At 29.8% G+C, this 16,731-nt stretch overlaps 1 protein-coding gene across 1 annotated transcript in view; it reads right to left on the reverse strand.

Moving 5' to 3' along the window:
* Positions 1-12,264: 12,264 nt before the first annotated feature.
* Positions 12,265-16,731, reverse strand: part of LOC113517539 (uncharacterized) — a 39,688-nt gene continuing 35,221 nt past the window's right edge. Inside the window, exon 5 of the mRNA XM_026902237.3 lies at positions 12,265-14,069. Within this exon, the coding sequence (XP_026758038.2) occupies positions 13,699-14,069 (371 nt within the window). The 3' untranslated portion in view covers positions 12,265-13,698. The remainder of the gene's footprint in view (positions 14,070-16,731) is intronic.

Genomic DNA, 16,731 nt, shown 5'->3' on the forward strand with positions numbered 1-16,731 from the left:
CCTAAGTTAGGATATAATCTATGCATATACCAAATATAATTCAATACTGTTGAGTAGTTTTTACGTGAAAGAGTAACAGACATCCATTTATACATAGATATATGTATGATGTCTCTAATAAACTTTTACATATATAATAGTGGTAGGATTTATAAGGATAGTATTTAGTAAATAATCTGTTTATATAAATTCAAATTAAAAAAGACCTATTAATCATAAACAGTAAATATGATTTATACTTATTGTGAAACATCACTGTCATTTTGACAGACGTTAGCTGAGGAAGTGACATTAAGAAAATCACTAAACAGCTGTCAAATATGTACATTTCCTCTTAGACAGAACATTTTGTTTATAACAGAGGGTTCAGATGTATGCGGGATATAATAGAGAAAGAATACCAAGTAGAGCGTAAATATGTGAGAAGCATTATGTACTAATTTCTAAAAAGATTTCTCATAGATTAAGACATGCTACATACATGCTCTTGTAATTGTTTATATCTAGAATAAGTTTACTGTTGTAATGTTTTGGATGAAACAATAAAGAACCTATCTATCTATCTACATATTTATGTCTTAGCCTAGATTTAGACTACGTGTCTTAGGCAACTATAATTAAAATTAATCGTTTAATTCCTATTTTACAGTTTCCTTTACATATTAATTAGGCAATAATTTATATTTACATACTGATGCATATGTATAGATACTATATAACACGACCTAAGTGTTCCGAACATAAAATGATTTTATTAAATTATTAACAACAAAATAAGCAACTTATAAAATTAATTTTATTCTATTTTTCTGATAATTCTTATATATTTTTAATTATCTGTTTAATAAACTATATCTATTTATATAGTAGGCACTATACACAAACTTTTAATAGGGGATCATAGCCGATACTGGCAACACTCGTAAAATCTACCCTCTGTAAGACATTTTTCTCTAATCTTCTTTCCTAATCCAATATCACTCTTCTTGATATTTTTTGCAACATAAGTAATATGTCATATGCAACATAAGTGATAAGTCCTAGCCTTTATCTCATCAGTCGTTACCTATCCACTGCTGAGCATAGGCCTTTACCATAAGAAAGATTTTGCCAGTAAGAGCCTCGCTTGGCAAGAAGGTTTGTCTTGGCAGACGGATCAGATTTTGTTAAATATTATTCAAATTTTAAAAATCTTATACGTATCTACTGTCTATGACACGTTTAAAATAATAATATATACATTTATATACATTTAAAATAATAATAAATAAAAAAATATGTTATTATTTTTTCTCATAAAATAATATGCCATTTTTGTATGCCACATGAGTGCACGGAATCATTATTAAAAGAACAAAAGATTGAAATTATAACTTTTATCTTTCTTCCGATATTTTCTCAAAACAACATTGAATAAAACAACAATGCCTTTTAAAAATGTCTTTTATAATTCATATTTAAAAGGCAAATTAAAATCTATATATATAAATTTTTATATCTAAATATATAAATTTTTTTTGTAATGAATTTCTTTGAGTCGTCCACGATAAATTTGCATAACAGGTCTTCATTTCATTAAAGCATCTGACGGGAACGAATAACATCAACTCCTCCTAATAAGAATATTAATAAAGTGGATAACATAAAAGATCGAACTTACTTAATGATAGCCATTATATGCAATGATAATCTGTATTAATAATTTGTTTTTTTTTTCTGTTGTCCTTTTTTATATAAATAAATAATTATCACACGAATCTTTTTATGTATTATTTCTCTTTACATATAAACAGAAATAACATTAAAATAATAATTACTTAATAATAGATTTTAAATTAAATTATATATGACCTGATTATATATATATATATATATATATATATATATATATATATATATATATATATATATATATATATATATATATATATATATATATATATATATATATATATATATATATATATATATATATATTAATTCACATGAAAAGGTTTGCTGAAAGAAATCTCTTATTAGAAATAAGCTCGCCTTTGTACATTAAAATTTAAATGTAAAAGTTAAATTATACGTTTAAAATTAATTGTTCTTAACATTATGTTTATGTACAATAAAGAATAAAGAAAAAAATCTGGACAATTAAGACTTTCTATACTTGTTATAGTAGGCGATGATTACCACTTTCCATCAGGAGGTCTATCACATTTGTTTGTTTAATGAGTTTATTGCCCTTCCAATAAATACTCGTAGCATAAATATTTTTTGTCTATATTCTACGTTCTATAATGAAAATAAAACATTTATAATTATTTTTAATATTAATTTAGGAGGGCATCTCCTTTTCCTTTTATTAATTTTTTTCTACTCAATGATTGTCTGGATAAAATTCCTTAGTAATAAGTTCGTATCTAGTACTCTATACGTTTCCAATTAGCAATCTATCAATTACGTAATATCTACGTAATTAAGAGTCAAATAAATATAAGAAAATATATCTTACTTGTCCGATCCCGTATCTAAAGCCTTATCCTGTTAAACTATCAATAACTATATATATAGTGTATTTTACGGTGTAACTAATTAACCTACTTCGTAAGTCCAAGGGCAAATGACAGTATTGCGTGTTTACCTTATTGTGTAGATCCGAACCACCAGCCTAGATATATATTTATCACGTGTTGCTTTCGACACTTGAATTCGACTGAAATTAATAATAATGATATAATTTACAAAAGGATTTGCCCCTTTATATTCTTTTGAGCTCCATAACTAAGAGGCAAAAACAAAACCCTTATAAATTTAATATTTGTGTCAATATATTTGTTCATTTTTTAATATTAAATATTATGTGATTACACATTATTATTATTTGTAATATAGGGGGAAAACAAAGTTCACCTGATTGTAAGTGACCGCCGCCCATGAGCATCCACATCACCAGAGAAACTGCAAGTGCGTTGTCGGCCTTTTAAAAAGGCATATGCTCTTTTCTAGAAGGTTATGATGTCGTATCGTTTCGGAAATACTGTTGCTGGAAGTTGATTCCAAAGCGTAGCTGTGCGCAGAAGAAAATATTTAAAAAAACGCACGGTGAAAGACGTCCCTCATCCAGATTGTTGGGATGAAAGTTTAGTTTGTGACGGGTTGTTCGATGATGATTCAGCAGCAAGTATCAATCCGAACAATTCATCAGAACATTTCCCACAATAAATATTATAAAAGATGCATAGACATGCAACATCTCTGCGCAATTTCATTGGGTCAAGTTGGATAGGAAGGCGCTGATCATCAATAATTCGAGCCGCACGACTTTGAATGCGCTCCAATGGAAGAAGTTGGTACTGTAGCGCTCCAGGCCAGAGGTAAGAACTTTGTACAATTGCGAGCAGTGTTCCGGCATGAAATACCGTCTCATTCTATTAAGCACTTCTAACTTTTTAGAGACCATCTTAATCTTTTCCTTCAAATGCCCGCAAAACTAGACGTCACGGAATGTATCAATACCAACGGTCCCTGGACTCGACTTATTAGAAAGCTTTAAAACTGAGGAGATACGACAAACAGCATCTTTTTATTATTTTAATTGTAAAAAATAAATAATCCGGTGATGACATTATAAAATAATAAGTAATATTATCATAGTAATATTATAATCTGGCTATTATTAAAATTTAAATATCTTTCCGTATTTTATAAAACGTATAATCGTATGTGATTCAACGTCATTGCATATAGTTTACAAGAAGACCTAGAACAAAGAATATTACAAAAGAATTACAAGAAAATAGTAGAAACAAAAAAATTTATGATGTCAGTAGAGAACTTATTTCACAAAATATGAGCACTGAAAAGTATAGAATTTTTTTTTATAAACCTACTCTGTAAAAAGTCTTCAAACACATGTCTTTTCTATATCCGAATTAAAAAAATCGATACATATAATCAATGCAATGCAATATGTAAGAAAAAACCTAATTAGAATAATGATTGAAAAAGACAAACCCTTAAACGGTATTGTCCAATTGATAAAAAGTAACGCTTACAATTTAGATAACTTAAATACGGACACTAAGACGCGTTTAACATTTATTTATTATTAGCAAACCGCCCCGGTTACCTAACGGTTTATTTTTACAAAATAAAGTCCATGTATTTCGCTAATAGCTGATAGCTATATTATAGAGAAAGCTACATAGCTTTCTCTGGGTGAAAGATTTTTAAAATCGGTTAAGTAATTTTTTAAATTATTCATTTTAAAAAGTCAAATATTTTCTCTTTATAATAGTAATATAGATAATAATAGTAATATAGATAATAATAATATATTATTAGATATTAGATACATAGATAATAATCTTATTTAGACGTATTTCTTGAAAGAATAAATTCCAATTAGACAATAAATAATTCAGTATAAAAGACCCATCAAATTACATTTTCTAAATCATCAATATATTTTATATATTAATAATAGCATAATAACTAAGAAACCAAACGCAGAACATCGAAATATTATCACATAATGTTATAATAATATTTTTTTATATTAATTATTAATATTTCTTTAGAATAAATGCTAAATTCACATGAAGAATAGGTTTCTTTTGATGGCGAAGTGTAGCGAAGAGACTAGATTTATATTAAATATAAATTTTTGATATTTGTTTTCACAGTAGAATCAATTATATGCAGAAGAAATTTAATAAATTTAAATTTCAGATTCAATTTACCAATATCGAGATATCTAGTTTGAAGTTGATTGCGAATAGCAACAACTTTACTCGTGTATCCAATAAACTTACAAATTGTATTTTATCATAAGACGTTTCAAAGTTGTATCACAGAAAACTTACAAAGAAATACTTGTACAAACTGAGATTCGTTAAAAATAAATTTGGTATATAAGAATTAAATAAATTTTGCGTATTTCATTAGAGTAGGTTGATTAAATTTAATGTTATTCACAAAAGTCTACCTGATTACTGAATTTAAATATCTGTCTCTATCAAAAATTTGGGGTGTCACATTGAATAAGTATATAATATTGGAATAATAGAAAATTAATCTTACAAATTCTTATAGTCTTCTTCTTCTATTTCTAGTCCAGTATAATGTAGTAATCTAAGTGCCTAAATTTTTGCCATTGTGTTAAAAATTTAATTGCAGGAAGAACCTTATGTAATAAATACAAAGATAAAATAACAGACATATAATAATATAATAATATAATAAAGCCTTTATTCTCTGACATTTTTACTTTAACTTATATACTACTTATTACTAAGGTAGCTTTTTAGCAACCATTATGTTAGTCAGGTTGTCTGTCGACATAGGCCTCCCCCAACTGTTTCCACTTTCCCCTATCCCTAGCTGACTTTCTCCATCCTTTAGGTAAATCGTCCTCCCATCTTTTGATTTGTCCTCCTCGTTGTCTTTTCCCATTTCTAGGATACCATTCTATTATATCCTTCGTCCATTTTTCTTTGTTGGTTCTCATTATATGTCCAGTCCAATTCCATTTCAGTTTTCTTATTTTTTGTAACACGTCATTGATCTTTGTTCTTTTTCTTATTTTTGAAGTTGTCCATCGATCTCTTAGTCTGATGTTTAACATACTTCGTTCCATGTTGCGTTGACAAACTACAAGTTTTTGGTTATCTTTGTTCTTAGCAGGCCAAGTTTGACATCCATATGTAAGACATGGTAGAATACATGTGTTATATAGTTTGCTTTTTATTGCCATAGGAAGTTCTTCATTTTTAACTATTTCGTTTAAAGACCAGTACCGTTTCCAAGTGTTACTTATTCTTCTATCTATTTCTTTAGAATACTGGTCTTTTATCGAAATTAGTTGCCCCAAATATATATATTCATCTACATATTCTATGACTTCTTGTCCTATTCTTATATTGACCCTTTCAGTATTCGTCATTACTTTAGTTTTCGTTGGATTCATAGATAAACCTGCTTTCTTGCTTTCTAAATCTAATTGTTGGAGCATATTCTGTAGTATCCCTGGTTAAATTAATTGCAGGAAGAACCTTATGTAATAAATACAAAGACAAAATAACAGACATATCTAAGTCCTGAATATTAACCCTATTTTAATAATATTTTAATAAAATAAATACATTATTCTGAAAGGAGAATTCATATTAAAATACAAATAAGTATAAAAGGCATAAGTAACTACAATCTTCAAAAACCGTTTTCAACCCAGCGAAATAACGAAGATTTCTTTGTAAAAGCTAACTTAAATTAATAACAATTAGAATATAAAAAACATATATTTATGCTTATGGCATTAGTATGGCATAGTAGAGCTTTCTGCTTTACATAAAAATAATTTATATATCATAAGTAGAATAGTTTGTTTGCATTTACGCTCAAACTAAACCATATTATATTAACTAAATCATAATATAGCAATAATCCATTAAATAGTCCAATTACGTGTACACAGGGTATGCAACAACACCTGATACCTATAATTGTTATACTGTGTCATATAATAGATTGTTAATTAACGTTGCATGCTTTGATTAAGGTAGGTGTTGATTGGATGGCCGATCTGTAACACTAAATCCAAATCGAATTAAATTTCAGTTATTTAGTACTATAATGGTATGGTAACTAAGTGCAACAAATTAGACGAATATAATCAAAAGTAACTTATAATGCATACAACGTACATTTGATTTAAATATAATAATAAAAATGTTTTTATGCCACTTAGATTGTCACACAAGCTTGTTGCCAACCTGATGGTAATCGACAACCGTCATTAACAGAAAGAAAAGCGGAGACCTCATGCATTGCTACTCTCGAGAACTTAAGGTATTATGCCTCTATATCCTGTAATCTCACCGCCATATCTTACTACTACACCGAATGTATGAAGATTTATAAAAATCCATTGCTGAATGGAAATATCGAATAACATATCACACAAATAATACAGCCTCCTTAAACAAAGTATAAACGAATCTATTTGTAAAACAGTTACCGCTAGCGAATCCATGAGATAGATAGAAATAGCGACGTGCACTGTCTCGTTCTTTTTCACTTGGACGCTGATCGAAACGACTCTATTGGTAAATTCGTTTTATTTTACCTTGTCTATAGAGGCAGGTGAATTAAAACCCTCCCTTGTCTATGATAAATTTAAATATGTGACACAAATAACTTTGAAACTGGTACACACGTATTACTAATTATATATTATGCAGCATTTAATTAAGAAGCAGCACCAAGGTCGAAACATTTATTAAAATGAGTGAAAGTTCCCGCCATAAGTTTCATGTGATTAATACATGTATACAAGCAATATGAAGGGTAAGTTTATAGATAAAAAATGTAGATAATTACATAAACATTAGCTCAAGTATAAAACTATTGAAAGATTTTCTGTGTGTATGTAGCTAATGGACTACCTTAAAAAATAGAACAAAAAAAAAACAAAGTTTCAACAATTATACCAAAATGTTTTTGACCCTAATGACTAAATGAATAAAGCTTGACTTTCATTAGAAATATGCAATGTTCTACATTGTATCTAAGTATAGGTTGCTATATCAGGTTGTGGTTCGATACATTAAAATGTAAATTTCAAACTATAATTAAGTAATAGTTGTTTATCATTCTCTTTACATTCTCAACTGATCGAGTACGAAATCAATCAATCAAAGTAATTACTGTCGCTTCCAATATTTTTAAACAACGTCAAAAAGGAAGATTTTTATAATTCGCGCAAGTTTATATTTTGTATATATAACGTGATGTCTTAGTTAATTCTAAACCTGTTTTGATAAATCGATAAGATTTACTCCCAATGTTGATCCCAAATAAATTTTATGACTACCGAAATCGTTATATTTTGCAGAGCAAAATTTTATATTTGAAAACTTTTACAATCGAGTGTATTGTGACATTAGCGCGTTCTTCTACTTTCGAAGTTTTTTTATAGCTTAACGACTTGCGTTTTTACGTGGACCGCTAGCCTTATGGATGATAATGACTAAACTAAAGGTACTTTTTGCGGATTGTGTTAAAAAATCGTCATCCAAACAAAAGCTTAGTATTTGTATATATATAATGAGTGGAAATAAGTAGGTCCACTGCATTTGACCAAACGGAACTTGTCTTAAAATCGCCCCCGGCCACCTTTCACTTTTTAGTGTCTCGACAATCAATACAATCTTTTCGTTTTCTTATATTGGCTCATGTTATGCCATTGCGCATTAATAATAAGGTTCAATTTATAATAAAATTAAACAGTTTAATAATTACAAATACGTTATGTTTATACAAGTCTTTTTGAATTTCGATAAGATGCAAAGATCAATCTTGTTTGTTTTAGAAAGTTACTTGACTTATACATGTATATTAGTTTGTTTATATATGAGTATTTTGTATTACGTGATCATAGCGTTTTGAGTTTCGTTATTAAACCAAAAACAAAGGTCTACCGGATTCATATTTCGACAAAGTGGTAATAACTACTACCACAGAAAAATAAGCGTATAAGATTATACTTAGACAAGTACCGTTGATATGTGGTCCCGCCACAAAATGGGCCACCTATTCATTTTCCATGTAATAATGGTCGAGGAATGAGCAGCAGGGTTCCTCTTGAAACATAACTAAAAGCTTGCTTGCCAAGCGTAACAACTACTAGCAAAACCCCCCAAGAGGAAGAGGCCTAAGTTCACCAGTGGACAGTTAATGACTGTTAAAATTATAAATAGCTGCAGTGACCAGGTCGATATTAATTTTGATACTCCAATTGTTTTTGTACGAAATATCTATAAATATATAAAATGAGTCGTGCTGCTGGATCTGCTTATGGATATGGTGGCTTTAATTGTTAAGTATTTAATAATAGTTGTAAGCTATATATATTTCTCCGTACTTATTGTTATACATGTATCAATATATGCTGTGTTTGCCTATAAAAAATTGTTCTAAGCTCCATAATTGTATATATATTTACATTATTTTGTGGAAACAATTGTTAGTAAACCTAAATAAATAAATAATAATAATAGATAAGTACGTTCTGCTCTGTAAACTAAGCGACTTTACTCATGACCACACACATTTTAAGACACCAACAAGATACTTTATAGAAAACTTATGTATATAAAAATATTTTAATTTAGAACGCGAAATCGTGTGTCTAGAAGTAGATATGGTAGCTTAAATCATCACATATGAATTATATGCGATAATTGGAGCTACTATCGTAGTCATTTATCATAATATAGGACCGATACGGTGGTAAACCATCTTTATATGTAAAAAGAATTGTGTAAATCGATTGTAATTGTAAATTGCATCGTAATCACATAATATAACCACAAACTTTGTATAAAATGAGAACATTTTTCTTTTGAGAGCTTTTTAACTATGCAATTATAAGCTTTCAAATAGTTACACAGCTTATAGACGTCAAATACGCATATTATATGTCAAACTAAAATTAAAGGTTACTATATTATTAGTTAATAATCTTAGATATTAATCACATATTTTAGACTTTTCCCTTAACGATGTCTCTAATGGAATGTTACTTTCTTTATAGACTCGAGACTCGAGATCCCTAATCTTCAGTTGTAATCACTTTTAATAATCTGGGCTTACACTAAATTGCCTCCTCATGTTCAAGAACTGGTGGCATAAATGAATTGGTATTAAAAAGCTGATTAACAGAAAGAGATGACTGCAGGAATAAGTCCACCATTGTACCTATTTCTTTACTTTTTACTAGCAACCCGCCCCAGCTTGGCATGGGTTCTTTACAAAAAATATAAAATAGCCTATAATACTTCGAGGAGATACATTATTATTATTGTAGTAAATTTTTTTGATCTATCTCGTAGGGTTCAGCCAGCATTTGCAATGTAAGCGCAAAAAATATGGTTTTATTTACGACGTTACCTTAGAAATCTCTAAAATTATCAGTGTTTCTTTACTATATTATACATGTATTATACATATAAACCTTCCTCTTGAATCACTTTATCTATTAAAAAAACCGCATCAAAATCAGTTGCGTAGTTTTAAAGATCTAAGCATACATAGGAACAGAGAGCGAGAAGCGACTTTGTTATATAATATGTAGTGATAATGATATTTTAAGTTACTACCGTTCTTCTTTAAACTCGAAAAAGAAACAAATTTACTGCTGCGTCTAAAAATTACATACTAGAAAATACTATTGCAATACACATCTGAAAATAACTTTCGAAAATATCATAGATGTTAAACCAGTAAACTTGGATGGTTAAAAAAGGCCTATATTCAGCAGTGTACAGTTAACAGCTGACACGATGATGGTTAAAAAAACAACTAACTTATTGTTATAATATCAGCCGTTAATTGTTCACTGCTAAACATAGGTCTTCCCTATAAAGGAAATTTTGCCAGTAGTTGCCACGCTTGGCAAGCGTATTAGCAACCACAGTTAGTTTTTGGCGATGATTTAAAAAGGACGCTGCTGCCCATGCCTAGACCTCTAAGTTCCCTTAGTTGTCTCTTACGGCACCCACGGGAAAGGATGAGTTTTTATAATTTTTAATAAATTGAAATTAATAAATAAATTGTAAATGATTCTTTTGTGCATCCGACATCGATTACATAACGATGTTTATTACTTACCTTATGTAATAAGATAATTTCCCGTAGCAAAAAAACATACTAGATATCAAGCCAGGACCTAAATTATCGCGACGCCATATTTCATCAAAGTGTACTTTTTAGTTTTACTAAAATATATTTTAAACTTGAATTAAACGTACGTCCAGTGTTATTCCATCAAAAAGTTTTTACGGGCGTCCGACACTACATTCTCGACCTTTCATGAATTTTTAACGACCCGTCTGTACAATAAAGATTGTTCGAAACGCTACTAAACAAGTTATTCAACGGAATCTTCTACTCTGTGTAAGTAGTATAACAGTATAGAAATGGAAAGTTAATCCAAAGAGAGCGGTTATCCGATACGGTAGAGATTTATATAGATGTATAAAAAGCAATAATAATATAAATTTAAAAATTGTTACAGTCGATGAGAGTGATAAAAGTGATAGTGGACGAATGACTCTGACTTACTCAGGAAATCAGGAATTTATTTATATATATATACTAGTTACCCGCCCCGGCTTTGTATAGGAGTACTAGTGACAAAAATAAAATAAACTACATCTCTTTACAGTACGACTATGTATTGAATACAATGTAAGAAACTGAGTAACTGAACTTCAATCTGTCAATTCTGTTAACAATTTATAAGAGCTCCTGACCGTTTTCTGTCACACTCACACGTTTACTTTTTATAATGGTGAAATTGTAACTCAATTTCAAACATTTTCTTTTACACAAACATTGTACTAACAATTACAAACTGACAATTACAATAAAAAGAAAATTAGCCAAATAGGTGCATTCACTCTGAAGTAATATGCCTACTTCGACAATTGTTTTTTACTTATATAGATTAATAATAAATATTTAAGATTCTATAAAATTCTGTTGATGTTTCCGAAAATATCCTTCATTACTTACCTCTCAAATTCCTCAACATAGGTTCTGACTTAGAACTTTACTCAAAATGATAGAACTTACTTAATACCTGTAATAAAACAAAAAATACAAAGTAAAAGTGATTGTATTGTTTGTTTTTCGCCGACTCACGTCCGCCGGCTGTTATTCTGTAGTCGCAGTAGGTAGTGCCGCTGGTGTTGTGGGTGATCATGGGCGGCGGAAGTCACTTACCATCAGGTGAGCCGCATGCTCGTTTGCCCCCTGTGTTGTAAAAAAAAAAAAAAAAAAAAAAGGTACAATTATAAACGCTTTCACAATTTCGCCAATGACCAAAATTGACATTTTAACGAAGTCAGCGAACTTCGTAGTCAAATAATATCATAATTGGGATAAAAATGTTCATTTGTTCTTTCTTAGACTTTGCTTCTAATATAAATAAACAAACATGGAGTCGAACTCTTTCGATTATAAAAAGAATCATTAAAATCTATTCACAAATTACAAAGATATCGAGTAACATATGTCCTAAAGTAAAAAAAAATTCGGTAATAAAATTATCTTTTTAGAACTTCAGTAATTTCAAAATCTTATTCAATCTGGATACATGGGAGGGAGGGTTTGTTAGTAATGGGGACTAGCAAACTCATCACTGGCAAACTTCTCTGTCAGATCCACCTCCACGCAGTTTTCATTAGAAAACGTCGTCGTTAATTCCTGGCGTTTTCATCACGATAAACAACTGTTCTGCTTTCATCTTTACCTATTACCACCAGTGAAAACCGATAGCGTAGGTAGGTGTTACCATCATATTATTGTCCATAAAAGGCACCCAAACTGGCGTCATGTTTGAAGGGCTTAGACGAGCCTGTTTTAGTAAGGCATCGGAACCACTTCCTGTCAGGTTGATATAGATCAGACATTGTCTTTAGTGTTTTTATTTCTATCAGTTTCCCAGTTTTTTAAATCAATACAGCAGTGTTTATCTAATTGTTTTGGGCATCCATAAACATATGGTTGTCATATCATCAGTTGTAAGTACCATAGATAAAACCAAAATATTAATTTTCTTTTTTATGTAAGTACCATAACCAATGGTATAAAAAATAATAAAATAAAATGTAAAAACATTATATATTTACAAAACTTTCTCTCATATAAATTCATTCTTAATCTACCTCAGTATCGTATAGGAATAAGCTACTAATTCGCACTGTATAATTATAACATTATATTTTTTTCTGAAATGCAAATTTTAATATATTCTGGCAACAAAAAACTGTTGTGAATTAATTATTAAATTACTAGATGTAATAATAATACATATATATAATTTAAACTTCTTTTAAATTGATATATACACAAAAATATCATTTTTATACTTTCATATCATTAACTTTTTTTTTAATTGAGAAAAGCTTGCCTTTATTATAACTACATGTTATTGAAATTTAAATATAAAATCTAACGGTTCATAGTAATTTACAAATATCATTTCTTTGTAAATCTCTATACCACAGAATAAAAATAAATAACATTACAAGTCTATACGTATGTAACAAAACTGCGGACTCAACAGTAGTCTGGCGGTTTAAGCCTTTGGGTCATTGTTTTAATATTTTTATAACAACCTTAACTTTTCACGTAGTAGTTTTATCTATCTGTATTTTGTGTAACTCGTTTATACAGTTACCGTCATATTAGGTATATATTTCCAACACATACATATATAATATATAGTGTTAAACAGTAATGAATACGTCATTGTGTTTCAGTACGACTAAAGAGTATTCACAGTGCAACCTCTGGCACAAGAGGCATAATTAACACCTTATTACTCAGGTTTAGCAATGAGTAAATGCTACTACGGACGATACAGTATGTCCACAACATTATGCATAAGCGATATTTACGACATACAGTCAGCCAGATTGTCAACTTGTTTGATATTTCTAATAGAGTAAAACATTGTTAGGATATAACACATTTAGTACGTATTAATACAATATTATAATATAATTATTATAAAAGACTGATACCAAATAATAAAGAAAACAACAAACATCAATATAAACATATCACAATTTAAATAAATAATGAGCAACCCATCAGCGAGTAACAAATGGTAACAACAACAATATCAGTACTTTATCATTTCTATATTAGAAAATATTCTGGACCCACGTAGGAACCACACTTGGGGAAATCAGCTGGCGCTTGCACAAAGTCTCTGTCCTCGCCAACTTTTAAAATGAAGTCCAACCCTCTCGTCCAATGAGTGGAGCGCTCGTCCCTCATCATCCAATACCCTGGATTGTCAGCTTTGAAACGCAAAGCGACAACGCCAAACTTTGGCACGACTATAGTGTCTTTTATCACTGGATCTTCAATATTTTTCGACGTAAACAATGTATCGTCTTCGTTCATTTTCGTCACTTCCTCCACAGTTAAGCTACGGTTGAATTCTCTCACGCCGATCACGTAGAAACTGTACCCGTGTAAATGGAAGATGTGATCGGACTCGCCCCCTGTAACAAATAAAATGGACACGTTACTTTCTATGTCATGCCTACTTATATAATATTATAGATATTAACTATGATATTAGGTTAATCAGAGGGCCTACCATGAAGTATTTTCCGAAGTTTCGGGGACGAACGAAACAGAAATTTGATGTTAAAATTGCATAATACATGCTGTTTAAAATTATTAAAAAGGTTAAAATATCGTTCCTTTGGACTATTAGAATAGAATTTGTGATGAACGAAATGTTAAGCTCCATTTACTGGGTCGATTTTGATACGAACAAAAACACGAAATTGAGCCCCAGATTCTGTTCTTATATACGTGCAAAAGTTATTTAATATAATCTACTACTATCTTTTACCCGCGACTTCGTCCACGTGACCAGGATATGCTTACGTCTGCAAGCATTTTATCCCTGTCTAAGGAAAAAAATAGCCTAGTATATCCTTCTCCATTCCATAGAGTACGTGTATACCATATTTCATAGTGATTGGTTAAAACGTTATGAGGTAACGAATAAACAAACTCATTTATAATATTAAGTAAGAATTAGACAGCTTATATTTCTTGTGTATTTTTCTTGTAACTATAAATATGCAAATTTTTTTTATTATACATAGAGTGGCAAACAAGCTGACGGCCTACCTAATGGAAAGTGGTAACCATTGCCAATGGACATAAAAAACACCATGGATATTACTGAATACCCTGTGATACAAATGGTACTCTTTACTCCTTGCCATTTCTGAGAACTATGATGTTAATTCTTAACTAATTTTGATATTTCTTTTATTTTTGTAGAGCATAATGTACTTGTGTACCTTCTTTTTCGTCCGTATGACCGGGATAATTTACTGACCAGGATAAACAGTACCCTATATTTTTTCTCCATCCCATGGTACATGTATACCAAATTTTATTGTAATTGGTCAAGCTAATAAGGCGCTATAAGGTAATAAACAAACTCACTTTCACATTTATAATATTAGTAAGAAAGTGAGGATAAAAATTTATTTAATAAAAAAAAGAATAAGTATAATATAAACAGTATTGTTTTATGTACGTTGTTACCCTATTAAATATAAAGATAACTATATTTATTAACAAATATTTGTTGTATAAAATATACAATATGCTGGGTTTAATTGAATTCATGCAGCGCTTGCTACATTGGATAAATTCAGTTAAACCTAGTTATTTATGTATCGTATATACATAATGCCATAAAGAGAATTGAATCTTTAAGTAATGTCAGGTATATTACTTATAAAATTCGAATATAGCTATATATAAAATAATAATATTTAGAATATTTGCCTATTGACTCGTTTCACATTTTTATTTCCAACTAAATTGGCGAGCATGAAACATGTCCTAGTACGAGAAACAAGTAATCCTTGTTGATATGTATATGTGGAATTCGACAGATTGTCTAAATTTTAGATTACTATACTTTATTGTAGTTGCTTAGTACCGGATTACGCTATATACGTTAGCCTGTTCAGTGCTATAAGAATACAGATAGATGCAAAGGATCTCTTTCAATGAAAATTCATAAAATAATATTTTTCTACTTTAGTTCTAGTTCCGAATAATTTGCTATATTTACTTATATATTACTATAGTACCGTATTTATAAAGAATGGCAATACATTTATTATTATTATTACTATATCAGAATATTTGCTATATTATTCTTATGAACACTGCTTATAAATATATATAGGTAAAGGTAAATAGTGCTGAATTGCACAAACATTTACACACACTATATCTATTTATCAATTTATTATGCAATATAAGCACTTAAATTTTATTTATAAATAACAGTATTTACCTTAATGACTGTATAAATAGAAAAATAAATTTAAAATTCATAACTGTTGATCAAGCCAATAAATAAATTGAAATCGGCGGCAAGGAGCGGCGGCGATCCGTTATTAACTTATAAATTAAATTTAAGAATATAAATAATATAATATATATTTTATAATTTAAAAGAAATAACCAGTTTAAATATAAATTTCCACAGTATGTATAACATTTTTGTCGTTTAAAAACATCTGTATTCCAGTCTTTGAATAAATCAAGCTTTGGTTCGTGGCGAGAGCCTCGTCCCAAATACTGGTTACTCTTCAATCATGCATTCTCTTTAACGTACCTTTCTACAATGATCCTACCTATATTATAACATGTAATATAATCTATCGTTATTACTATGATACTTTATAAATAGATTCAAAGTATCATCTATTGAAATAATAGAAAATCTCTCACAGATATCTCTGCATATCAATGATATGTTACAGATAAGTAATATTCATTGCTATGCGGACGACAGTACAGGAGATACATTATATACCGGTCATGCAAAGATCTCGCGGGCACATACCGATGAGTGCCGGAATAGACTTGTGTCTGAAATCGAAACTTCACTCCATCAAGTTTCGATCTGGGGTGAACAAAATCTTGTCCAATTTAACCCCAAAAAGACACAAGTCTGCGCGTTTACCGCAAAAAAGACGCCGTTTGTCGTATCTCCTCACTTTCAGGGCACTTCCCTTGATAAAAAGTCAAGTCTAGGAATTCTGGGCGTTGATATATCTTGCGACGTCCAGTTTTGCGGTCATCTGGAGGAGAAGGCTAAGATAGCTTCCAAAAAGT

Source organism: Galleria mellonella, unplaced genomic scaffold (genome assembly GCF_026898425.1).
Source record: "Galleria mellonella isolate WM207_F2 unplaced genomic scaffold, CSIRO_AGI_GalMel_v1 utg78, whole genome shotgun sequence".
Taxonomy (NCBI): domain Eukaryota; kingdom Metazoa; phylum Arthropoda; class Insecta; order Lepidoptera; family Pyralidae; genus Galleria; species Galleria mellonella.